Source organism: Aethina tumida, chromosome 3 (genome assembly GCF_024364675.1).
Source record: "Aethina tumida isolate Nest 87 chromosome 3, icAetTumi1.1, whole genome shotgun sequence".
Lineage (NCBI taxonomy): Eukaryota > Metazoa > Arthropoda > Insecta > Coleoptera > Nitidulidae > Aethina > Aethina tumida.
Window position 1 is genome coordinate 13,264,278 of NC_065437.1, and position 27,525 is coordinate 13,291,802.

The window sequence follows — 27,525 nt, forward strand, 5'->3', positions numbered from 1 at the left end:
ATTAATACGTTCGTAAACATTTCGCTTTTGAACGTCTTCGGGTTTGCAACTTCATCCGACTAATTATTCTGTAGTGTATTAGTGAAAAAATGAACTCCTCGTCGCGAAATGAATATTAAACAGGTGGAGACGCGGAAAAGCGAGGAAATAAATGCCGGTTTCAGTGGGCTTTAAAGGCACGTTCAGGAATAATATAAATAGTAATTTGCAAAACAAAAATGCGTTTTAAAGTCAAGCACGGTGCGCAGTCACGATCCATGAATAATTAATTAATCATCGGTTTTAATTGGCGTTTTTTTGTTGTCTAAACGACATGTATAAACATGATCCGTCTTAAATAAAAGGATTTCAGATCCACTTTAGTTAATGTTATGAATTTTTTCATATTTTTTCATTTTTTTAATCCATATTTAAATAAATACGCATAACACTTTGACAATTTTAAATATTTTGTATTTATGAAGCACGGCGAACCTTCAATGGGCGTCTTTGTCTTACATAAATACTTTAAAGCTAAATTTATTCATAATTTGATTGCTGCAAGTCACATTTTCATATGTCTAATCATTTTTGATATATTTACGAAGAAGTCTAATAACGACTCATTTATTTCAATATTTTGAGATATATTTTTTACGTAAATTAAACTATTTTCTTCAAAATATGAAATTTCGAAATAATTTGTGCAACTGTCTTATTTTAAAATAGAATTCATATTTTAATTGTTGAAAAAACCAAACTTCCTTCCATTTATCTAAAATATAACGAAATATTTTAATGATTTTAAATCCACCAAAATTTGATATTTTACAAACTTATTATTATTTTAACGAGTGATGATTTGTGTGGAAATTTCATTTGTTATTTTTAAGTTTACTATTAATTAAATTTTTTAAATTTAAATTGAAAATTTTTATTTATTTTTAAATTTTAATTTTAAAATCTTTAAAACTTTATAACTTTATATTAATTCTATATTTAATTTGTAGATATATAAATTAAAAACGTTAATTTTAATTTTCCAAATGTAATTTGATAATTTAATTTAATTTTTTATGGTTATATTTATTATTAGTATGTTTTTTATTAGTATTATAAGACATATATTGCTCATTTATATTTTTTAGCATTTAATTTGTCAATTTTTCAATTTTAATTTTAAGTTTAATTAATAAAACTCAATTTTTGAATCTAACTTAACCTTAACATTTTTAAACTATATAAAGTAAAATTGTTAGATTTATTTCTTGTTTTTCACATTTAATTTGACCACTTCAAACTTACTTTTTAAAATTTCATAAATTTAAATTAATATTACAATTTTTCTTTTATTTAATTTGTAAATTTTAATATAATATTCTCTTGAATAGGTTGTAAATTAAAATTAATTTAAATTCAAAATTTTAATTTAGTTTCAAATTTAATTGACAAATTTTAATTTTTTAAAATCTTAAAATCATATAAATTTATATTAAAAATAATAAATTTTTTAAAATGTATAAATTGAAATCGTTTATTTTATTTTCTACTTAAAATGAAAATTTTAATTTAGTTTCAATTTTGATTGACAAATTTTAATTTTTTAAAATCTTTGAAATTATATAAATTTATATTAATAATAATTAATTTTTTGAAATGTATAAATTGATATCGTTTATTTTATTTTCTATTTTCTTGATAACTTTAATTTTTTAAGGTATTTTTTTAAAATTCTATAAACATTATTAATTTATTATATAATTCTATTATTTATTTATTCAATTATTAACTTTAATTTTTTTTATTTAATTTGTAAATTTTAATATTTTAAGATCTTGAAGTTTGTAAATTTTTATTAATATTAATTTTGTTTTAATTAAATAGTAAAACTCGATTTTTGAAATATAAAAATTGATTTTTAATTTTCATTTCTTTCACATATAATTTTTTTAGTTTTTTAAAATTTAAATTGATAATTTGAAATTTTTTAAAATATAATTAACAAATTTTATTTTTGTGTGTTAATTTTTAAAATATTAATTTTAATTTAAAGTAGTCTTTATTAAATGACAAAGTGATTATAAAACATTTTTATTGTCTGTCAGAATCTTTCAAAAATATTTTGAAAACGGACATAGATATCAATTTCTATCAATGTTTAACATCATGTCTGGACACTTTAGTTCTCCTATGTAATAACGAAGGACAACCAATTTGAGACACCCTGTAACATACTTATTTATATATTTATAATTTTTTGCCCTAAATAATACTGTAATATTTCATTTGTTTTATTAAACAATTTCTTTTTATTAAAATTATTTTTGTTTAAATTGAAATCATATTTTATTTGATGATGAATTTTTCACAATTATTTTTATAACAATTTTTAAAAACATTTTATAACGTTCCTACAGAATATTAAATTTATTTGGTTTTAGCCAGATATTATCAAATATTTCAATACTTTTTAATTTTATAATTTATTTACATTTTTATTTTTGATTTCAATATGGTAACAGATTTACATTAAAGATGATGTTTTTTTTTCATTATCGTTTTTCTATTGGAAATTTCTTTATATTTAATAATTGTACAAACTGTAAATGTACTAATATATTTTGTTTATCATTTTCATATTAATTATTTTTTTGGGTGAAATACAGTACTTGACCTCCTAACAGGTACAATAGAATTAGGTCTGTTTTTATTTGAAAAATCTAGTCAATGTCAAAGATTGTTTTTTATAAATTTTTATAAAATGATGAATCATTATTTGAGTGGAAATAATTAGATGTATCACCAATCTAAACGTCCCACTTGTATTGTACTTGTACTTCTAACACATTTTGATTAGTGAATTACCTTAAAATTAATATCTTTTATATTTGTCGTATTGTTATTATATTAAGAGAATTTTTTAGAATTTCATATTACACATAATTTAAACTCAAACAAAAATGTCAGTTCACATTTTGTGAATAGGATCTCATTAAAAAAATCTATTTCTTGAAAAATATATATACTCTCGATTCCACATTTGGTTGGAACCTTGTTCTTGGTAAATCGTGAAAAGCATCAGAAACAAAAGTCGTCGCAACATCCGATTCCCATCATTATAACGTCGGTTATTCATCGCGGAACACGAACTTGCGGTTCGTGTTCCGTAAATGTTGGATTTTGCGATAAATGAATGGTGAGTGCGGACGTTTTTCCGTTTTTCCAGGTTGAACGCTACGCCGTTGAATGTGGGGTTCGGGAGAGGCGGTCCGGGGGCGGTGGACGAATGGCAGACACTCGAGTGTGCGTTGCGGCGTGGGGGCAGACTGAATGGAACGATCCGCGATCCGTTTGCGAGTCGCAGCAACAAAACTGCAACAATTTTACGCGCCGATGCTTTTGTGCCGCATGCCAGAAAGACGGGTTTACCTTCTCCGGGAACCGGAATTAATGCGGACAGGTCTGGATTATCACTGGATCTTTTTATCGCGAAACTATTATTAAAATTCAAATTTTTTGTACTTAAATTAATGATACGGCGAATCCGGACTATTATTTTAAAATCCGGCCGAAACAAGACTTTTGAAATTCTAACTCTAAAACTTTATAACTAAAAAAACTAACATTTATAATATTTTTCTTTATTGTTTATCAACAATTGCTTTTTTTATATACATTTTATATATTACATAGTAAATTTTTAAAGTTAAATATTATGGTCATAACTATTTTATTTAATGTGAAGTGTTATAATAATATTGATCTATTGTAATCAAAAATAAAAATGTACATAAAATTAAAAAGTATTGAAGTATTAGATATTAACTGGCTAAAACCAAATAAAATTAATATTCTGTAGGAACTTTATTGCATTATAAAATGTTTTTAAAAATTGTTATTTAATAATTGTGAAAAATTCATCATCAAATAAAATATGATTTGAATCTAAACTAAATCTAAATTATTTTAATGAAAAGAAATTGTTAAATAAAACAAATAAAATGTCACAGTATTATTTAGGGCAAAGCCGTCATTCAAAAAATTATAAAGATATAATAAGTACAGGGTGTCCAGACATGATGTTAAACATTGATAGAAATAAAACACTATGACCTTTTTCAAAATATTTGTGAAAGATTGTGTATAAAACTTTCGAAAAAATGTACTTTGTATGCACATATTTTGACAGACAATAAAAATGTTTTACAAACACTTTTTTACTTAATAAACCCTACTTTAATTTATTTAAATTAATGATATTTACAAAATTAACATACAAAAATAAAATTTGTCAATTATATTTTAAAAAATTTCAAATTATCCATTTAAATTTTAAAAAATTAAAAAAAATAAATGTGAAGTGTTAAAATAATGTTAATCTATAGATGTTGGTATTCTAAAAACAAATATTAGAATACGAAAATATTTTCGTATTCTATAAAATGTTACATTTATTTTTTTGAATTGAGCTGTGCATAAATATAGCAACATTAATTTTGAAAGGAAATCTTATTGATCGTTTAATATAACATTAATACATTTTATAATATATCTGTAATTTTATAATTTCTGCACATCTCCGTCGCATATACCAAATTCCAAATATATGACATGTCTATTATATTCCTCCGAAGTACTTGAATTCCAGTGAAGAGTTCGTTTAAATTTGTATAATTTTGATGTCAAATTTAATTTTCAACCTGATCTCGTATGTTTTCTGTATGATTGGTATCTGGAGATTAGGTAGGCCAAGGCAGAATAATGATTTGATTTTCTAACCAATGCTGTACAATTTTGTTATTACTAGTTATTACTTAACAGTAACATTTCTTCAATATGTGGAAGTTTAAATTTAAAATATCCCTGTACATAAATGTGTCCTTCTATATGAAGAAGGTCTACCCCCATTTCATAGTGGGTATAACAAATGTTTTGTGTAGTTTTGTTTTTGTAGGTTATCTAAGAAAAGCTAAACTGATATTTTTAAATAAATCAAATTTGGACTCATCTCAGTGAATGTGATCCTGAGCAAATCGAAATGGGGCCTTCACATTTTTAATAGAAAGCAGGATTTTCCTTCAGGTTTCTAGTCAAACAAACCTCAAACCACCAACCTTATTCTCCCAATCCTTAAACTAAATTTCAACAAGTCAAATTTTCTCCAGGTTAGCTTAATTTGAGTTAACGATAAGAATTGATTGTTTTTTATGTGTTTTATAATATGTTTTTTATATAATTTATATGGATTTACATCTTTGTCCTCGTTGAAGTCATCGGTATCGTAGTCAGCGTCATCGCAGGATTGTCACTATTGTTACATATACATCCTTAGAAATTTCTTTATAGTTTTAGAGCATTTTCGAAAAATATAAATGCTTATATCCTTACTGATTGAGCGATAAAAATGTAATAAATTACTTAATAATAATAATAACGTAATAATATTATATATAATAAAAAAAATGTCATTGAGATAGAATTTTATTCTTTATATTGAATTAGCGTCCAGGACTCGGTTCCAGCCCGCTATCCAGTCCATAATATTGTCACTGATTTCAAGTATCAAAATTTTTCAAAATTTCCTAATTTATAGTCCTGTTAATTAATAATATTTATTATTAATAACAAATGTATTAAAGTTTATGTTATAGAAAATTATTTTTAATAAATATATATATTATTTAATATTTTAGATTTGCGATTTATTGTTAATGTAAAGAGGAACGCTTTTTTACTTTAAATTTATTATTTATTCATTAACCTATTGAAGTAACTAATCCACTGGACTGTAACACTTACATTTTAAACTAACTCACTGTTAACCTTTTATTTTTTACAATTTTTCAAAGTTTTCTAATTTATAGATTTATAAAGATTACTAGATTTGTTGCTTATTCTATTAACATATTTTTATAATTATTTTAGACATTGTAGTTATTTAAAAGTATATTTTACATTCTTGATAAAAGTACGAATTATTAAAATTATTATTATTTTTTTTTAAATTCATCCTTGCAATTACAATGCTCAATAAAAAATGTTATAACATTTAAAAAATGTTGTAACATTTATAGAAATTCCAAGACGACATAAAAAATTGTTGCCTTTTTGTTTGTTATTATTCGTAGCGAAATATAGTACAAAAATTATATTATATACAAGGTTCAATTGTATATGATACTCCTTCCTCTATAATTAATCCTGGGTATATCTTAATTATGATTATTATAATAAATAATGGTGTTAAACTTTCGAAAAAATTGGATAAATCCTGCAAAAAAATAATTACAAACACTCCAACTGAAACAAAACTTTTATTTTTTGTTTAAAATTTTTTGACAATTTTGAGAATTGGGGGTAAAATTTCTTTTAGTTCATAGTTTTCATTGTTAAGACTTACATTTAGCTATTTACAGCAATAGACACTTGCTTAAATATTTAAATCTTAATAATAGTCTTAAAAATTAATTCAATTTATTAGAATAAGTATTCTACAAACACTATTAAGATAAGTTTTAGGTTTTTTAATTATAAAATAATGTAAAATTAATAAACACACTAACATCAATATGATAATATTAATATCACTACATATTTTTGATAAATCATGTGTATAAAAAGGGATATGATCTAATTAATGTTGTCCATTGCTGAAAAACGTTTCGGGGGTGGAGTCAGTTCGATTTCGGGGGCGGAGCTTGGAGGCACGTTGGGGTTGCTATTAGGGGATGCTGCGGTTTATATCGCTTATATCTTTTACGTCTTGCCGTTTATCACTTACTCCTTAACATCTGCGTGTCTATGTATCGGATGTAATTGTTGTTGATTTTTATATTAACACTGTGAAAACTGTTTAATTTTTTATGTTTGTTTTTGATTGTTGTGGTGATTTGATGAATTGTGTTTTCTAATAAGAGATGTGCAACTAATGACTATGCAGGAGAATAAGTCTTTTTTGATCAGAGATCTTCTGGGGGATGTTCTGAATAATTCTAATGAAGGTAAACATTAATAAATCTCTTGATTAAAAATTGTATTTTTAGAAAATATAAATTCAAATATATAAAATTTTAAAAATATATTTTGGTGTAGATTCTGGAATTTTTTTTAAGAAAATATGCATGTAAAACAGGTGGAAATGGTTAAATATTTAATACTAAGCATAAAGTTCCTTATGAATAAAAATAAATTCTTGAAAAAACATGATTCTTAAAAATTTTACGTACTTGGGATAAACTGTTAAATAGAAAGTGTTTAATTTAAAAGTATTCTAATTAAATATAAAATGCAACGTTAAAAATTAAAAACGTTTATAAAGATTATTAGATATTTTCCAAAATATGGTGGGTAATAATAAAAGAAATACACATTTATAAAATTATAATAAAAATACAATATTTCTATATTTTAAATTACATTTTATTGTGTCAAATACCAAATTAAAAATTTAAAATAATTCATGTTGAATTGTATCAAATGGATAAATGTATTAATTAAATAAATTAACTAAAATAATAGATTTAATTTATGAAAAAAAAATTGAACATTGATTTTCCCTTTAATATATAAATATGTATCTTTAAAGTAAATTAGTTTGAACAATCATTTATTGTTTAAATTTAAAAATAAATAAATATTTAGATAAAGGTTTAAATTATTATTTTAGATAAAATTAATAACGTAAGAACTCATGCGTAAAAAATTGATTTTTAATGAACTTAAAAACCCATTTGTTAGTTTTTATGGTTCATAACCAATTTTAAAATAATAATAATAAAAAAAATAAAAATTATGTATTAAATATTTTAAATCAAACTTTTAAATATTTTATTATTTAAAATTATGCTCAAGAAAACATGTCTTTATCATTTACTAAAAAGTAATTAATGTTTAATATGAAAGACGGAACTTTAAAATAGTATGTTATTGTTGACGCCAAAGTTAATTTTAATGATAGGAAAACCAAAGTAGAAAGTAAAGAGCACACACGACACTAAAGCGTCATAATGTCTTTTGTGTTCGGTGGCATCCATTTGTCGAAGCACGAAGCGTCGCGACGCCGCCGGCAATAATTAAGGCAGGGCGCTCCGCCACTTAAATCCACATTTTTACGCAAACCCACGAAGAGATCCTCCAATTAGGAGCCTGTTGTCTCCTATATGCGTTTTGAACAGTTTATTTCCCTCCTTTTTAATGAATAAACTGCTTTGTATTCCATTACAGCGCCGCGGGATCCAAATTCAACGAGACAAAATCTTTTTTACCGCACTACTTTTTTTATATCGCGCACCAATTTAAAAGTGTGCCCGCTGATTTACGACAAAAGGTTCAGCCCCACAGGATTTTTGAATTATTTCACTAATTATTTTCCACAGTTCTCCCTTCAAAAAATAATTTCTAAGTGTTTATGCACAGATTCGGGGGAGGATGAAACCGAAACGCTGGACCAAACCGAAGATCAGCACGTTTTCGTGCCCCTGGGAGGTCCTGAGGGCGCCCAAGATTCTTCGAAAGGGCGGAAACCGAGGAGGAGACGTACAGCTTTCACGCACGCCCAACTGGCATATTTGGAACGAAAGTTTAGATGTCAGAAGTATCTTTCGGTAGCTGATCGAAGCGATGTGGCTGATGCGCTTAATTTGTCAGAGACACAAGTCAAGACGTGGTACCAAAACAGAAGGTAAATATTTTCTTATTTGGTATTAGGGATATTTATCAATTATTTTGTTTTTAACGTAGGACAAAATGGAAAAGGCAGAATCAGCTTCGTCTTGAACAACTTCGCCATCAAGCGTCCGTCGAAAAAGAACTGCTATCCAGCGGTTTAAGAAAAACAGGAGTTGAAACGCCGACTTGTTGCCCCAGCTCTGGATTAAGTCGTTATGGAGCGCAATCCCCTTGCAGTTTTTTGAGCACCGCAGCCGCCGCAATTTTTCACAACGTGACTTACGTTCACGGTTGTCCCATGTAGAAAAATTTCTCCTTGTTTATTTTATATTAATTACTTAAAATAACATTTATTTTTAAAATGATACATAACTAGTTTATAAGAGTAAGACATAGATGAAGTTGTTTTTAATTGTTGTGATATTTTATGTTATTTATTTGTAGAATTTGTGTCTAGTCCTGATAATATTTATTATTAATAACAAATGTATTAAAGTTTATGTTATAGAAAATTATTTTTAATAAATATGTATATTATTTAATGTTTTACATTTGCGTTTTATTGTTAATGTAATAAGGAACCCTTTTTCGCTTTAAATTTATTATTTATTCATTAACCTCTTCAAGTAACTAATCCACTTGACTGTAACACTTGCACTTTAAACTAACTCGCCCTTAACCTTTTATTTGTCTCCGCTACTCGCCACGCTAATTGTCCTCAAAAACCCCCTAAAAACCCTTTCGGTTCTTTGCGTCGGGGCGCCAATAACAAACCCAGTCCACTTGGCGCATCGAGAGTCGCTTACGATCTTATTATCGGACGTTTTTCAATGGTGCTCAAAACCGTCCATCCCCCATTATCGTTGATCTCCCGGCCTGGCCGGCAGGGTTTCTTTCTGATGGTCCGCGTGCCAGCACTTCACTCCCTCCGACCGAACTGCCGCCCTGTCTCGTTATTAATAACGAGGACGGTTTTTATTTGGAGGCAAAATTTACTATCGTTCATGAATATTCATGTTCGTAATTGTTTTGTTAACAACTTTCATTAGATAAGACTTTATATTATTTCCAGTAGATTTGAGGTACTCCAATAACATTATGAAGGGGATAATGCACAAATTGTTTAGGGGTGTTCACCATTCATTCGGACACTGTGTGCAAAAATATAATGAGGGGTGGAACGAGGGTTGTTCGTGCAAATTGGCTACTAATTTAGTGAATAATTGACACTTGTTATGAGAAATTTTAATCGGACAGATGGTCTATTATTATCCACTGGATGTCAGTTGTGTCGGTAATTCTAATGAGTATTGTAATAATTAATATTGTAATTCTTCTAATGATACTTTTGTTTATATAACTGATTTGGATAAAACTTTTAATACACATTCAGAATTGAAAATTAGTAAATTTTTAGTTTTTATTCAATAAAACTGAAGTTATAACCATATTTCAATGTAAGATATTATATGTTAATAATAATATAACATAATTTATAAATATTATTAATTATTATTATTCATAGAAATAAAAGTAATGAAAATAAATTTAGGATAAGGATGCAAAGAAAAGAAAAAAAGTCATGTCAGAAGTGGGATTCGAACCCACGCCCACAGAGTGGACCAGAACGCTCATTAAACCCATTGTAAGTGGGCAAGGAAACCTTGAGTCTGGCGCCTTAGACCGCTCGGCCATCCTGACATATAGTTTAATACTAATTAATCATGCATATATTTCCCAAACTTATGTCATTAATCTAAATCTGAACTATATCAATTTTAATGATAATATATTATTTAATATTACATTAGATAATAAAACAAAATAATTTAATCTATATACAGTTTATTAAAAATTATTCATCAATTAACATTTGCGATACAGTTTCTTTATAATTACTGGGCAAAGTTTTATCCAATTCTTGTCTGTCTAACCATTTATAGTCCACCCCTTTTTCTGGCAACTGTCCGTTCAAATATCTCGCAAAATAAATAAACACCTAAAAATATATGTATTATGTGAAAAACGCCCATTTGAAAATGAATATTTTTTATACTTTGGCGCCAACAGCATCTTCACTTCTGACTTGTTTGGGATATTTGTACTTGTAAAATGCCATTGGTGCATTTCCATATATTTGTGCCTTTAAGTTAGTCCCACAACTTTGTTTTAACACTCTCTCAGCAGTCTTAAAAAAAAGGTAAAAGAATTTTCTATGCACAAGAAAAATTTAAATTTTTTACCTGTCTAAGTGTTTCACCATCTTCGATTTTACCCTGTGGTAACAAGTAGTGCTTTTTGTCACCCACTTTCTGATTAACTACAAGAACCAAATTCTTATCCAGTTTTCTGTTTAGTGACTTCACATCATTGGTTTTATCTGCTTCTGTGACTCTTGATCCTTTTGTAAATTTCACAAGTTCCTCAGTGCATGCATCGACCATATCTTGTGCAGTTTGTTTAAGGTTAATATCCAGTTCATCAGCGCCTCCTTTTTTCATAACTTCGATTTGTTTCCTAAAATGTAATATTTAAAAAAAATTCTAGGTGTTAACTTATTGGAAAAGTACATTTCTAATTCGTGTCTTAATTCATGGTCACTTTTTAAACTGTTTTCTAATTCAAGTTGGCTCAGAAGTTCTTGATATTCTTTTTCTAATTGGTTTAGTTCAGGTGTGATTACTGGGCGTCTTTCTAAACACACTGCTGTTAGTAAATCCCATTTTTCGTTAAAGGAACTTGATGTTGAGATATAACCTAAAAAATATTTATTTCAGAGATTGTTGCGTATAAATATATATGAGATACTTTTTAAGAGTGTTGGCACATTTTTTCGGTTATTTGTAACTAAATTAAATGATTTACGAAGCATTTTAAAGGAAAATATTTTGAAGACTTATTTGAGGTTAGGTAACCTTAGCCAATGTATTTACTATATTCCTAAAAGGTAGGCAACCATTTGAAACATATATAAACTGGGTTGCATAAGTTAATATTACATCAAAAATTTTATTTTTTTCTCTGTTAAATTAATATTTAATTACAGGTTTAAAATTTTACTTATATTACAAACATTTTTAGTCCGACAGGTACTAGGCAAATTGTCCAGTACTATATAGGTGCTGAGAACTAATTTTTTTTTAATGGAAATAGTGATTTGAGATACCTCATTAGAAATAGTATTTTTCTTACTACCTCGGTCGAAAGTACGTATTTTTATTCCCTATTCAACGTTACTTTGATGGCTAAAATTGGATGTATAATTACATAATTATGAATGATTTGAAAAAGTCTTGACAATATCTACATAGAGTAGAGAGTCTTCAATTTAAATTATAATATTATTATATAAACTATTAGATGAGAGTCTATTATGGAAAGGCATTAACAAAAATAAAATAATACATTGGATCCTCAACATTTATATTTCACATGTAACAGCCAATAACAACGACAACTACAAATTAGAACGAGCGTTAAACTCGGAAACATTCCGACCAAATTTAACCCTCATCCGTACTGCGTTTACATTTTACGATTTATATATCACAGTCTTAAATTTTGTAATTTAAGGACTTAATTCAACTCCTTAAAAATTACAAAACAAACATTTTGCTGTTTCTTATGTCTATATGGTAAAAGCTAAGCGTGTAGGCACATGCTTGTTTGAATATGATTGTGAACACTGATTGCCATATTAGACACAGGGTATTTAATGCGGTAACTTAATGAAAAATATCTGGATTTTAATTTGATTATTGTATATACAACACCCTGTATGATTCGATAGGATGACACTCCGCTTAAGAGTGTCATCATATGTTTCATCAACGAACATTAACATCGATTTATTGCAAGTTTAATATAATTTTTATTCACATTTATTCAAATTATTCAAAAATTATCACATTGGTTTATTTTTGGATAGTATAAATCATTACAAAAATATAATAAAAATCTTCGCAACGATTACATAATAATATTAGGCGGAAGAACTAAGTTTATACATTTGCAAAACTGCAAACAATTTCAAGAATTAATATCTAATTAGGCGATGAATATTATAATAATTTCGGACGCAGATTTCACTTTTGGAAGACGGTTTGAACGTGCTTCCGGAATAATATAACGTAAAAATTTGATATATTATTCCAAAAACAGCAAAATTACGTAACGTTCTAAAAATAAATTAACAATTGCAAAGCTAATAATATTAATGCGAGGCTTTGTGTATGAGTTTTTATATCTAATAGTTCAGTGCATCAAGATTTATAGAGAAATGTGCAAAAAGATTCTACAGTATATGTAAAATTTTAGATAGGTAAATAACTACTGCTTCCTAAAACACCCCCAAAGAATGCTAATTTTCTGGGTTAGCTTTCGAATAAATATAAGTAAGAAGTGACTAGTATCAAAAAGATATTCTAGTCGTTTGAAGTCTAGTATTAATAACATGATTGTTTAGGCATTAGATAAGTCTAAAGATTGCTTTAATACTTTGTTTGGTTAATTCCTTCTTCATCAAAGTTTTACCTCGTTGTTCTAAGTTTTTAGTAATCTATCCAGATTCACGAAAAGAACTTGGCACTGTTTGATGGTTTTCGCCGAGTTTTACGTTCTTTTCGCTTCACCTTTAAAATGTAATATTAAACGAGAAGCAATATAAGCGAATTTTGAAAGTTTAATAAGGAAGTTTGGAAAAATGATTTTAGATACAAGTCCTAACAAATATATACATTTGTACTATATTAATTATAAAATTATTATAGAATTATTTGTACTAAAACTCTAATCAGTCAAAAAATATCTACTATTTTATTGGGTGTTTAATCGACTTTGTGGAATGGGCCACTAAGGATTTCAGTGAATCAATTAAACTAATGTATTTTTAATACTACAATTATTTTATAACATTTAAACCATAATAACAAGTCCCATTAAAGGCATTAAAGTAATTCGAACGGTTTAAACTATTTTTTCCAATAACATGCGGTGGTTGTAACAAAAGTTTTACGACCAAAACCACTCCCAAAATCCATTATACTTTCCCAACAACTTCACTACTACGTCAATTCTTATCTATCATAAGCACATTGCATTGATTTTCTATTTTGCCGAAGCTTCACGGGAACTATTACATATTGTTGTGTTTCAAATTTACACATAGGTTTGATTATTGGATTCGTTTATACAAAATTAACAGTTATGCAAAAACGACAATAACATTTTTACACTCTCAGACACTCTCGGTGGTGCCGGTGGTACTGGAGGCAGCTGTCGAGCTGCCACTCGAAATGAACCTCCTGGGAGCTGGCAACGGTAGGTTGGCATGTTCGGCCTGCGACGGCGACAGCACGTTGTCCATATAAGCGCCCGATATATTTCCGGCGGGATAATAGTGCGCCACCACCACGATTTTCCCTGAACGGGACGTCGCCTTCCCCAAACCGCAGTAGCGGGAACTCGACCACACTAACTGGGTGAAATGGCCTGGAAAATACACGTTATTCAGTGTCACAAAACAATCTGTTGGATAAAACAGGGAAAATTACTATTTATACAGTTAAACATTAAAATTATATTACATGTTCGTAAATCTTTATAAAATATATAAAATTCAACGTTGCGTAAAATTGTTTTCTTAATACGTTTTTATCCATAATTTACGTTGTGGAAAAACGAATATCTTCGACACAAAAAATGTATTACGGATTTCCTTCCATGTCAACTTTTTCGTCCTCCCAAACTTTATATTAGTTTTCTGAATTCGATACGTGCGACATAAACTTCAGCGTGTCCGAAGCGGAATATTAAGTTATATAACAATAAAGTAAACGCGTGAGACGTTTTAATGCACTTTAATGTCTTGGTTCAACCAACTTGGTTTGGTAATTTCTTAAAGGGCACTTTCGTGAAAATTGCATGATAAATTAAGTGTGCATGTCCAGATCTTAACGATAACGATAATACAAATTGCGTCGTTTTGGTCTTTAAAACAACAATTTGTTGGCCAAAAGATTACAAATTTGAGTAGTCAACTTAATTTGTACGTATGTTTTTGATTAGTGGGTGAAAAAGAGTTGGGTCACGCAAATCTGATGTATAAAATTTTATTCATTTTTAATCTGCTAGATTTGATAAATTTAAAAACTTTACCTGCGTTAACATTGACGTGTAAAACATCGGGTTCCTTCCTAAAATCGTATTGCCGAACTGCACTGTACCAATAAGTCGCCACTTCTTGTCCTAAAATGTTAAAATCAATATATGAATATTTATTAAATAATAAATATTGATTTTTACCTGTGATGTCGAGCACAATCGAATTAGCTGGCCTGCAGAATAAATTTTGGCCAATGTCTTTGTCGTTTCTGTAGTAAAATCGATTCGTGTGGGCCAAATGATTCGCCCACGTTTGAGCCAAATAACAGAGCTAAAAATTATAGATTTATTATTTTAAATGCCCCACCTAGACAAAGAATATGGATTTGACAGACCTTTTGTTCTTTTCATGTTAAAAAAAGCATTCGTCCAAACAATTCCGAACAAAATTAAAACGTCAAACGCAAAAATTTCCACTGATATTCGATAATAAAAGCGGGTTTTCATCGCATACTCGCAATCCGGACGTCAAACAACAACGAAATTCCTTCCGGCCACTCAAATTCCATTTAGATGTTAACACCCCACATTTACCGAACCGAAATCGGCGTTTAATCAAAATCGTGACCGTTTTACAGATGGAAAACACAAATCCTTTCGTCCTTTTTGCGGGTGGATCAACACACCGTTTTAATAAAAATGCAAATCCGAGCTGAACGCGGAATTGTTCGGAATAAGTTAAACGGTTATGAAACAAACGACGGCGTACCTCAGATGACATGGATAGTGGAGGTGATCCGTGTCTTTGCCTGTAGACGTTGTGCCAGCAGAGGCAATCGGTGATGAAGTCGCTGTCCTGCCATGCCGTTCGAATTTCGGAAATGTCTAAAACTATGCTAACGGGACGGTTGTGTAGAATCTGCAACAAAAATTCGACGCTCCAGATAAACGGATTCCGAAAAGTAATTAAACACGAATGGGACCGTTGTATACAATTTTGCTAGTTGATAACAAAGCGCTCGAAATGTTTGGCTAAATATAGTCTTGGTGCGTGACAATTCCCTTTGCCATTGTCCAAAACGTATAAAGGATTTCGTGCCGGTATCAGCTTTTAATCATCCCGCATTCAGTTTGTCCAAATCTCCGCAACGCGAATTAACACGTGGCAGAGCAAGTCTACGCAAATTGCATGTGTATGTAGCGTAAATCAAGACGTTATTTTAATTATGCTTCCTGTTCCGTGTTTGGTTTTATTATTACTTTTTGAAAATATGAGATAATTTTAACAACAGAGAAAATCCATTAGATAAATTGAAATTCCAGTAGTAAACCCTAAAAAGTCCATTTTAGACTTTTTACGAATTTCAAGCACATTATACGTAAAATTTTTCAAATATTCGATAAAAATTTATATTTATTAAAATACAAGTATGGGAAATTACTTTAATTTAATTATAGGGAAAGGGTGGTTGAATATTTTAAACCAATTTACACCATGGCTCATATGTAGAGGAACAAATTAAAAAACATAATCATTTTATTAAAATTCTTTTCAATTTAAATTAATTTTATAATTAATAAGTGTCTAAACATTTTGTACCTCAATTTATATACCGATATCTTTATTTATGTAGTTTATTTACATTTTATTTCGGGCAAGGTTCATAAGTAAAGCAACCAAACCCTATATTCAATATAATTGATTTTATAATTTATTTCTGTGCCCGACATCGTTCCTTAAAGCTAAAAATGCCTAAAAGTGTCTATTTAACGATACAAATTAAACAACAAATTGTAGAAAAGTTCCTAAATGGTGAAAAACAGAGTGAAATTGCAGTAAATTTAAATTTAAACAAATCGATCATTTCAAGGACGATTTCCAATTTTAACAGAAGGAATACACTGGAAGAAGTTCCCAAAAGAGGTAGAAAACGCAAGACTAACAGAGCTGTGGACAGGAAAACAAAAACACTTGTTCGCGACACTTTTATCAGCACATCCCGCAAAAATCAAAAAATAAACGAACTCAGTATGTTGATGAGTACCATAAAACGAAAACTAAAAAGACCTCTACGGTAGAAAACAAACAAAGAAGCTCTTCATGGTGGAGGAGACTTTATGGTTTGGTATGTTTTTCTGGGTTTGACATGGGCCCACTGGTTAAGTTAGACGGGATAATGGATCGTTTTGTTTATCGTGACATTCTCTAGAATCATATGCTTTCATTTGACGAAGGTAACATCAGTTTAAGGTGAATCTTCCAGCACGACAACGATCCGAAACATATGTCTAAGTTAATTAAAGAATGGTTCGCTTTTCAAAGAGTACGTGTCATGCCTTAGCCAGCCCAAAACCTGGACCTCAATCCAATGGAAAACCATTGAAAAGAAATTGATCTGAAAATCCCTGCAAAAAGACTGACAAATATGAAAGAACTCTACCAAGAAGTTCAAAATCAAGAAAGAAATTAGGAACAATTATATTGAAAAGCCACCAAAATCAATGAAAAAAAGATGTTTAGAAGTTATTAAAAATAATAGAAATGCTACTACTACGTAAAGTTGTTTTATTTTAAAGTTGCTCTACTTTGACCCTTGAATATTTTTCAAATATTAATAAATACCTAATTAAACCCGCTAAAAAACAATTATATTGATGAATTGTTTTTATCAAACATACTGCATAACTGACAATAATATGGATATTTAAACGTACATTTTATTTATTATTCTATATATTGTTTATCATTTAAATGGATATTACTATTAAATTTCAATATTTTAGGAAGTACCAACATTTTGATAAATAATATTTGTTTAATATTAACTAGAATATCAGTACCTATATCCTTAAAAAATTCTTAACATGTACTTCAATACAACCTTTATTTAAACAAGGGGTTTCACAACTTATCCGAAAAATTTTAACCACTCACCACTACAACCAGAAATTGTAATACAGCAACAGGAAACGAGATAAAAAATAATTCAATCCATCTATAAAAGCTGTTCGAAATTATTGATTTGATTTGAGTATTCTTTAATTACGTATAATTTTGTACAGCTTAAAACATCAGTAACTTTTTTCAATAGAACACCATGTATGTTTTAGTATAATTAGATAAGTTGAATAATAAAAAAATATTTGATTTGTATAACCATTCTATATACGCAAAATGAATACTAACAGAAATTTTACCAAAATTCTAATGTTATATTGACAGATACAAAATAAATGACATCTATCGCACACTAGTATCAATACATATAGGAAAATGACCGTTGCTTTTACAACCCTGTATATGAAAATATACAAAAATTAGAAATTATAAGTAATAATATAATATCATGTAATACGACTTATATATGAACATAAATTTACATATAATTATATGTTATATTGAAAAAAATCTTTCAATATATGATCATATTCACACACATTCATCTGTGTTTTATAATATATAATATAACAATTTATTATATTCTTCAATGTGCAATTCTACTTTTGAATATTTCAGAGATACATTTAACCTATCTAAATTCAGAAAAATGTTTATTTTTAAAATTATTTGATTTCAATTATGATTATATTATGTAAGTATTGTTGTTTATTTTACAAAATGTGTTTCCTTTATGAAAAGCTCTGCCTTTTTAAATAAAGGTAATATTATAAAAATATAATAAAATAAACATTACATAGCTGTGGACCAGAGGCGGTTAATTGGAAAACAAGATCCCTTCAACAACAATCTCCTAATGTGAGAGTGAGAATTATAATTATTGGGAAATTTCAATTATGTATTTTTTATGTTATTTTTATATTTTTTGTATCATATAATATTCCGTCGAATTTGATAAAAATTCGGGCAATCATACGATTGTGACAGAGTCTTTCTAAAGCAAAAAAATGTTGAAATTAAAAGAGGTGTCAAGAAATAAATAATTCTCTCTATTTGTACGACCTCGAGTAACTGTCATAATAACATAGATTTTATGTATGTATACTTCAACAATAAATAGGTTTATTGAAGTTTGTATATCGGTTCATAAGCTCGTTATCAATTTATATTTGTCAATTAATTATCGACGAACTTTTGAATCCGATATGCTTTATTTATGACTGCAAACAGTCATATATTTTTACATCTCCATACATGTATACATACGGTAGTGGTCATTATTATAGTAACTTTTTAAAAGATTAAATATTATAGCCATAACTAATTTACTTTATGTGAACTGTTAAAACAATTTTAATTTACTAATGTTGATTACTATCTAGAAAACAAATATTTTCATGTTCTGTAAAATGTTTCATTTATTTTTCTGAATTAAGATGAACAAATATTTAATTTTGAAAAGAATTTTTATTGATTAAAATAACATATAACCTTGTATAATATCCTTTTTGCTTTATAATTTCAGGCATAGTCTCGACCAATTTTCGAATCTATGATGCTTATATTTCTTCTTTTTGAATTGCTAATAGAAGTTCATTTAAATTAGTGTAATTTTTTGACCTTGGTTATCAACGTGATCTCATGGTTTTTCTATTATTTGTATCTGGAGATTATGTCGATAAAAGCAAAACATTGATGGGTTGATCTTTTTACCAATCCGCCACAATTTTAGATTTGTGTTTGTATTGAAACATATTACGGTATTGTTTCTTCAATATGTGGAAGCAAATTGTTATTTAATGTAGCCCTATACATAAATAGGCCCAATTGTATTTGTATACGATGACACTATTTCACAGAGCTGTAACAGACGTCTTGTGTAGTATTTTCCCTGTAGGACGTTTAACATAAGCTAAACAGGACTTAACAAAATTTAATGAAGACGCACCACTTAAAACTTCCCATCAGCACTGTTCTCTGGTTACATTCCTGGTAAAAAGCAGGAATTTCTTTGCAAGTCTTTATCCAAACCAAAACCCATTCAAAACTCTTCTTCTTACAGTCCTTTCAGCATGTCCCATTTCTTCCAGCTTGGCTTTAATTTGTGTTAACGATAAGTATTTATTGTTTTAGACATTTAAATTATCTATTTAAGGATTTCTTTAAGTTTTTCATTGAATATTTTTTGCCCTGTTCCTTTAATTTTGTTATTTATCAAATACTCTTTAGCACTCTTCTTGTTTCTCCCGGGCTTGGTAAGGCTAAATAATAAATATTCTTACAGAGATGATACAGTTTGAGTACAATCCGTTATTAAATATTAAAAGAAATTAATTAATCGACTGAAACGTCACCGATCATTAAAATACTACAAAGTAAATTTTGTCCAATGAAAAATGAAAAAGTACATATTTTTAATATATTTTAATAAATTGTGATAATTAGAGCTACTACAGTGTACATTCTTATATAATCAATATACCTTTATTAACACCTTTTCGCGTTTTAATCGTATAAAAAAATTAGTGAACAAAATCTAGAGAGTTCTTAAACAACCCACCACAAACCCGACTAAGTCTAAAAAATTAATGGAACCTATTTTCTAAAAAAACTCCCGACCTTTACAACAAAAAAACGTTTCCTCCATTTAATACGTGGCACAAAAGCCCCCGCTTTTGTATAAAGTGCGCGTCTCGAAAAATAGCCGCACTTAATGTTCAATTCATTAGTGTCGGAGTTTCCGCATCTAATCAGGACGAAAAATACAATTTTGGGGCGGAAAGGGAGTTTTTTCCCGTTGTTACACACGAAGTTTTGACGGTCTGAAAATCGCGTGTCATTTTAATTCGGCTCGTCGTTCATGACATGACGAGAGGGAGAGAAACCGTCGCCGGAAAGTTCGGGCGTATCGAAACGTTGTGACCTTGGACACGTGGAAGGGCTCCGGAAAATGTATATCCGACACATAGGCCGAATTACAATTCCCTTTTTTTCTCTCTTTCTCAACTGTTACGAGTTAGTTATACGTTATTCGATTGCGTTTCCGGAGATGAGAAAACAAACAAACCAATTTCAATTCGAAATTGCCCAGATTTCGTATCGCAACTTAATTGAAATACGAAATGTGTTTGCGTTTGTAATTTAAACGTCGTGATTAAAGAATAATTGGGGTTCCGTGTTCGCAAAGACGGTCATTATTTCATTTGCACCGTTCCACGTTATTATCGGACATCGTTAATCAACCTCTCGAGCGAGATTCATTAATTCAATTGCTTGTCTCCGATAAGGGATAGTAATTGTCCATTATCTCAGAAATTTAACCTCATGGTGAATCAATTTGGGTCGTTTAATGGGATTTAACGCTGTTTACGATGTTTACTTGCAACTTCTCTTGCATTATTAATTAGGTAACCTACAAAATTGGCTACAAAAGAATTAGTTTAGGTATAACTACCACGGAACACGTACATAAAACATGTCTACTAAACATTAAAAATACAAATTACAGACACATACAATAGCAACATTACAAATATGAACTGTATTACTTGAATTCCCATTATTATGAATGACTTACAAACACCTTTTTTTCATGGAAAGCATCTGATTGTCAATAATATTTGGATCTATATTTTGCCAGGACTTTTGCAGAACTGTGAATAAAATCTTGCTGATTACTATACTCTTATTTTGTTGTTCACTCTCTCCCATAAGTTTTCAATGGAGTTTAGATCGGGAAATTGGCATGGCTAGTTCACAACATTAATTTTTTCCCTTAAAAGCCACTACTTCAAATATTTTGAAGTGTGCTTCGGGTCATTATCTTGTTGAAAATAAAGTTTTAGTGGCATATTTTTTTCTGAATACGGTATCATGGTGTTCCTCAATATTTCTTTATACATAAGACGATCCAAGATACGCTCTACTCAAAGGAGAGGACTTTAACTTTGAGTTAAACTTTTCATGAATAGGTCGCCTTACATATAAAATCCCATCACTGCTACCCAGATTAAACTTGATTTTATCACTCCAGAACGCTCGTTTCCAATCATTTAAAGTTCAGTGTAAAAGGGACCTAGTAAACTCTGGCTCGTCAGTTCTTCTCTGATAGTAGTGGTTTTTTAGTCTGACCTACTCGCATGAAGACTCCCTTATAGTTATCTATCTCTTACTGTTCTTGAAGAAACATTAATTCTAAGTTGTGTTTCAAGTAGACCTTTTATTTTGCTGGAATACAGGAAAGGATCTTTTTTGGAGTAGGATAAAATTTGTTTATTCTGAAACCTATTGGTTTTTCTTGCTCGTCCAGTTTTATTTTTTCCTTCTACACCAAATCTTGAAAATTGTTGTAAAACATGCGTTACAATCGAGTGATATTTATTGATTTTTCTCTCATCAGATTGAAAGAACGACAAAATCCGTGTAACGGGTTACCGATGATAATTCGATTAAATAGTTGTTAAATCAGTAAAACCAAAGACTTTTTGAAAGACTCCTTACAACAGGTTAAAGAGAGCGATTTATTTTACAAAAGATATTGATGATATTAAACTATACAATTTTCATGCATTGATTAATTTCAATATAACAAACCTTTGTTTTCGTTGAACAGATCTTGTTCAACTAATGTGATGTATCACACTCAATACTCACATCTTGCACCAAACGGAAATATTAGATAATTTCTACTCACTGTTCTTAAATTAATAGTACGGGTCTAATTAAAACTCAGGTTAAAACAACCTTCGATCTTGACACTTTTAAAATTCTGATGAAAAACTGGCGAAATAAATGAATCCCTGAATCTTTATAAACTTCGATTCTAGGAAGGAGATGAAGTAGGTGGTGACTTAAGTCCCTTAAGAAACAGAATGTCTCCAACAACGATCCTACTTCAACCAATCAGATGAATTAAATAAATGTTCCTTTTCTCAATATTGTTGCCAAACTAATTTAAGAGTTTTTTCTATAAGAAACCTTAATCTAAATAATGATGTACTTGGTCAAAAAAAACCTTATTGCAACTCAAAATAAAATACAATACATTATTTCAATACAATTACAATTCTGATGTTGTTTGCATAAGGAAAAACCATTGTACTTACAAATATTTTCAATCATTTAAAATTCAATTCATTAACTTAAGTTTACTAATTTTGAAAGACAGAAAAATAAAAGGACAGAGTTATAATTCTTTAAAATTTCATGTTGGGGTAAATTATTAAATCTTCCATTAATTAATTTAATTTAATTTCTGAATATTTTATCAATTAGTTTTACATAAAGACAGGTATAAATCCAACCATTTAAATTTCGAACCCACTGTGCGACCACACCCTGACACTCGATAAGGGTTCGAAAAGAAATCACACATATTAAAAATCTAACGTAAAAGTTAAGATCAGTATATTTTAAAATAAATTTTGTGCGATTTTACGACTATTTTATGATTAACATATGCAAGATTAGTTTTAAGAAACCCGATCAAAAATCTGAAAAAATACGTGAAAACCTAATCAAAATAGTGGTCTAAAAATTCCCCCACGAAGCCATTAAATAACGGTTTTCTAGCTCTTTTTACAATATTAATCCTAGTTTACTTCGGTGTATACTATAAAACTAAAAATTATTGTGAATTTTGTAGAGATTAGTGACATTTAATAAAAAATTGCTCTACTTTTTGCCAGCCGAATATTTAGTTTTTTGATTTGTAGCTAACAGAATTCTTTTTAATACATGACATACTCACCGATATGCTTGTATACAGTGTGTTCATAATTGGTATAAATTATAATATATATAATTGGTATAGATTATATTAGATGGCAGTAGCAAGTAGTTGTTCTACTTTATGCCAATACTGTATAATGTACCTCACCAGACTCAAACCTCACGAGACACCATAAAATAACACAGATTTAAATATTAAAAATCCATTTCAAATGTCCAGCACAATTCATATTTCTCATTTATAGAATAAAAATAAGTTTTTATAATACTATATAAAAAAATAGTGATGAATAATATACTAATAGTTCACATTAAAAAGAAGAGTTATCTAATATTTTAAAAAGTTTGTACTAAACAAGAATGAAAATTCGCAGTTAATCCTGTCGAATAAAAACAACCACCGACACAATAAATCAAATAGAGTGCAGACATGAAAATTGATATAATAATACCTTATCCAGACTTAAAATCGCATTGATAGACCTTTTTATCTGTGTGCGAATCCTGAACCTTGACATTTCGACTGTAACAAAACGCTGAAACAGTTACAGGTGAAATGCGGAAAACTCGTGCAGTAAAACGGATTTAGTGAACACGGTTTTGGGGGGGAAAGTTCCTGATTTCCAACCGCTTGAGGTTTTTATAAATTTATGGTTTCACCATAGTGGTTTCCAAGTGTGGAACGCACAACAATTATTAAAACCGACTGAAAGTTTTAATTTATTGCTTTCGCGAAATTCGAAAACTTGATACTTCAATTTAACTTCCATAAGCGATAAAATGTTTTAATGAAAGTTCCCTTTAAAAGTGGTTCCAGGTTTTAACAATTGCGGTGATTTAAAGCCTTATCGTGTCGTAAATAAATCAAATAGAAACTTGCGCATTCGAGATTTCATTGCAGATAATTTGACGCATTATAATTCACGTGTATTATTTGATATGATCTGTTTTTAGACCGTTCGTGAATAGAATTAGTTAAAAAGGCGTCTAATGCATTAATTGCCTTCGCAAAATTAGATTTTGAGCATCTTAAGGGGACGGTTTAATTGAATTTCGTGCCTCGCGTATTCTTTGCTTCCGATTATTTAATTAACAACAATAAAGACGGCCTGAAACTAATCGAGAAAATGGAATTGCAGAGAGAAACATTCAATTCTGGAATTTTGACTTTCAAATTAGATTTTTAAGGGTTTCAAAGTTAAAATTATTACACTAATTTTGCTGTTTATTCTGCAGTTCGTTGTTCAATATCGTGACGACAGGTTTTAAACTATATTTTAAACGATTAAACAGACAACTCACGATACAATGCTGTCTGTGATTAATGCAATTTGATTCAGTTTAAATAGTTAATTACCTTGGATTGCATGAAAAAAACGACGTCACGTAATCTTTTAATCATGCCACGGAACGAGTAAATTTGCATAGATTCGCATGGAAATTGTTTCCGACCCGATACAAATTATTGGTACTCCCTTGAGTTTATGTTAAGTTTTACAAACATTAATTATCTTGATTCTCGACGCTTTCGAACACAAAAGTTACGCACGACATCTTGAAAAATGTTCTAGAGTTTACTGTGATTTGCATAAAAAGTTTTAAAATATCAAATTGCAGTTATTTATAAGAAAATCGAGATTTTAATGCGAAATTTGTATTAATAGATCTGAGAAAACGGTTTCCACCGTTTTATGGAAATTATGCAGAGTAGTTTGGAACTTTTGAAACAACAAATACCCGATTTGTATTGCCCATTTTCAATAAATGTTTGGAGATTAATGTCGACAGATTTTTGGCATGTGTGGTCTATTTTACTACACCATTCGCAATTAGTTGTCGCCGAAATGTCTGACAGGCACATAATTTATATATTTTGCAAGTATACGTCAAATTATTCCCAAATGTTTCAGGCATGACATACCACAAATTAATATTTTACTGAATAGACAAACTGAGATCTGAAACGGAAAATTGTAGCATATACAGTACTAGTCATAATTATAGCATATTACTAAACTGTATTGAAAATATGTACTGTACTACTTGAATTGGATTCCAGAATATGTAATATTTATTGTTTTAAATAAATAAATATATAAACACGTAATAATAAATCATTTCTTTGTCACTTGTGGAAGATCAAAAGTGAAAATTTTACCATAAAAAATCAGTCAAATATATAACAAAAATGAGATCAAGACACTATATCCCTGTATGGGATATATTAAATAACAATTTGCTTTCACATGTTGAAGAAAACATGTTTAACACGATGACAATCCAAATCTAAAATTGTGAAGGGTTATTTACAAGATTAAACCATCAATGTTTTACTTTGGTCGTTACCAACTCTACAAAAAACATGTGGGATTCCTTTGATAACAAAAAAATTATACAAATTTAAAGAAGATCTTCATAGCAAATCAATCATTTGGTCAATTAAAATTCCTTTCAAAATTAATGTTGCAATTCAGAAAAATAAATGTTGGATAAAACAACATTATTAAATTAATTTTATATTATATTGGCAGTTCAAATAAAGTAAAATATAATATTTAAAATTTTAAAAAGTTGCTCTAATAACGGCCACTACTGTACATTTCCAGAAATTCAAGATTTTTCAATTTACTCCAACGTCAGAAAGGATGAAACTCGATTTATTGAAATGCAGCAAATATTCTCGGAAAGAGATTTCCATTACATTTTTATCTATTTATCTAATCGAGTACATTTGGAAATTCTCTGAAAAGTATCTTCTGAGGAAATGAGAAAATTTTCTTGGAAATATCGGCGTATGCAGAATAATTAATGAATTAGCAGGATTCATATTTTTGCCATTTCATATAATTACTAAAAAAATGTAATTTTAAAGATTGATAAGAAAAATCTTTAAATTTAATCTGCATTATGAAGTCAAGTTAATATTAACCGATCAAACACAGACATTTAATATTATTTGATATTAAACAATTAGAATTGTAACTTTATCACATTGTTGACTCGGAGTTGTTTACCGAAAGGAGAAGTCACCTAATCATTTATTGGTTCCTGGCTCTTTTTATGAGGGATATTTGCCCAGATTTAATTATGTGTGCTGAGTGGGTAATTGGATTTCTTGTTTGAAAGAAAAACGGTTTTTGTAAATAAGAGTTGACGCAATAAAAAGTGAGAGGAGTTGATTCATTCTTTTCATATATTCACAAAAAATAAATTGATTTACTTTTTTTTCTTTCTTATTGTAAACTTGAAACTTTGTGAAACAATTGTTTGGAAAAAGAGTTTCTAGATTTCTAATATTTCCTACATCCTGTTGGTGATTACTTGAGCTAGCCGAAGAGTTAAGGACTGACCTTTTGAAGAAGATTGGGCCGGTTGTCAATCTCCTCCGGACTGAGATTGTTGTTGGCACATAGGGCCTCAATGGGCTCCGGCTTGTTGGCCTGGAGCACCCTGACAGCCTGCAGCCTCTTCCTCAGATTCTGGAGGGTGCGCGCCTCTTCTCGTCTCCTGCTCGGCTGGTAGGAGTGGGCCGACGGAAGGACGGCGAACTGCGGTTCAGCTTGCTGTTGCTGCTGCTGCTGCAACAGCTTCCTGCTGACCGGAGTGCGCGGCTTCCCGTACTCGGTCAGCAGCTGGATGCTGGGCGGACAAATCGAGGTCTGGGAGGCGATGCGGGGCAGCTCCATCGTAGACGGTGGACGGCATCCCGTCGTCACGTGGCCGTCGCGACGCTCGGCGGTACACTGGTCGGCGGAGTGGCGCAGTGTGGCGGTGCGGCGGCGTGCTCGTGGTCGATAGGGCGCAAGCAGAGGCGGATGCGGAGAACGCAACGACAACTGAGGATGACTGCGTCCGTGTGGAGGTACGCGTGATTTATAAGAGTGGAGCTGCTGTTGCTGGAGGAGTGGGAACAATACGTACTCGTGCTAATGCTGATTGGGGGAGATTTAACTTCCAAATGGTGCCTATACTGTTTTACATTTAGAAGTTTCACTGTTCAAATTTTTTACATAACAGAAAATAATTTTTAATTTTTATTCAAAAGTTTTTAATAGATTCTCAGATATTTTAAATAAAAGATAACACAATTTTATATTTATTTTAAATTTATTTTATAGTATTCATTAATAAAATATTTTATCCACTAC

General features: G+C 29.5%; 3 protein-coding genes and 1 non-coding gene across 4 annotated transcripts; 1 reads left to right on the top strand and 3 right to left on the bottom strand.

The window, feature by feature from the left end:
- The first annotated feature begins 6,799 nt into the window (after positions 1-6,799).
- On the top strand, positions 6,800-9,064 carry LOC109595331 (homeobox protein MSX-2). The gene is made up of 3 exons (XM_020010671.2): positions 6,800-6,980; positions 8,395-8,659; positions 8,719-9,064. Exons 1-3 carry the CDS (start codon positions 6,908-6,910, stop codon positions 8,948-8,950), a joined length of 570 nt encoding a protein of 189 aa, XP_019866230.1. The 5' UTR covers positions 6,800-6,907; the 3' UTR covers positions 8,951-9,064.
- Positions 9,065-10,229: 1,165 nt separating this feature from the next.
- Trnal-caa (transfer RNA leucine (anticodon CAA)) lies at positions 10,230-10,347 on the bottom strand. Its single transcript has 2 exons — positions 10,310-10,347; positions 10,230-10,274 (listed from the first exon to the last, which is right to left on the bottom strand). It is a non-coding gene; the product is annotated as a tRNA-Leu (tRNA).
- A 127-nt stretch (positions 10,348-10,474) lies between these two features.
- Positions 10,475-11,568, bottom strand: LOC109595317 (39S ribosomal protein L46, mitochondrial). Its single transcript, XM_020010651.2, has 5 exons — positions 11,455-11,568; positions 11,217-11,403; positions 10,890-11,163; positions 10,703-10,834; positions 10,475-10,645 (listed from the first exon to the last, which is right to left on the bottom strand). The coding sequence occupies exons 1-5, from the start codon at positions 11,516-11,518 to the stop codon at positions 10,502-10,504; spliced, it is 801 nt and encodes a 266-aa protein (XP_019866210.1). The 5' UTR covers positions 11,519-11,568; the 3' UTR covers positions 10,475-10,501.
- Positions 11,569-12,065: 497 nt separating this feature from the next.
- LOC109595316 (uncharacterized) lies at positions 12,066-27,187 on the bottom strand. Its single transcript, XM_020010650.2, has 5 exons — positions 26,728-27,187; positions 15,518-15,667; positions 14,950-15,079; positions 14,803-14,892; positions 12,066-14,136 (listed from the first exon to the last, which is right to left on the bottom strand). The coding sequence occupies exons 1-5, from the start codon at positions 27,061-27,063 to the stop codon at positions 13,883-13,885; spliced, it is 960 nt and encodes a 319-aa protein (XP_019866209.1). The 5' UTR covers positions 27,064-27,187; the 3' UTR covers positions 12,066-13,882.
- Between the last annotated feature and the right edge of the window lie 338 nt (positions 27,188-27,525).

Bases quoted from the DNA above. Each gene is read 5' to 3' on its own strand.
- LOC109595317 (XM_020010651.2), bottom strand. From the start codon at position 11,518: ATGCTTCGTAAATCATTTAATTTAGTTACAAATAACCGAAAAAATGTG. The intron at 11,404-11,454 runs GTATCTCATATA...AATATTTTTTAG, and splicing joins TGTGCCAACACTCTTAAAAA to GTTATATCTCAACATCAAGT. The intron at 10,646-10,702 runs GTATAAAAAATA...ATATATTTTTAG, and splicing joins AAGATGCTGTTGGCGCCAAA to GTGTTTATTTATTTTGCGAG.
- LOC109595316 (XM_020010650.2), bottom strand. From the start codon at position 27,063: ATGGAGCTGCCCCGCATCGCCTCCCAGACCTCGATTTGTCCGCCCAGC. The intron at 15,080-15,517 runs GTACGCCGTCGT...TATAATTTTTAG, and splicing joins CACTATCCATGTCATCTGAG to CTCTGTTATTTGGCTCAAAC. The intron at 14,137-14,802 runs GTAAAGTTTTTA...TGTATTTTCCAG, and splicing joins ACACGTCAATGTTAACGCAG to GCCATTTCACCCAGTTAGTG.
- LOC109595331 (XM_020010671.2), top strand. From the start codon at position 6,908: ATGACTATGCAGGAGAATAAGTCTTTTTTGATCAGAGATCTTCTGGGG. The intron at 6,981-8,394 runs GTAAACATTAAT...GTTTATGCACAG, and splicing joins TCTGAATAATTCTAATGAAG to ATTCGGGGGAGGATGAAACC. The intron at 8,660-8,718 runs GTAAATATTTTC...TTTTTAACGTAG, and splicing joins ACGTGGTACCAAAACAGAAG to GACAAAATGGAAAAGGCAGA.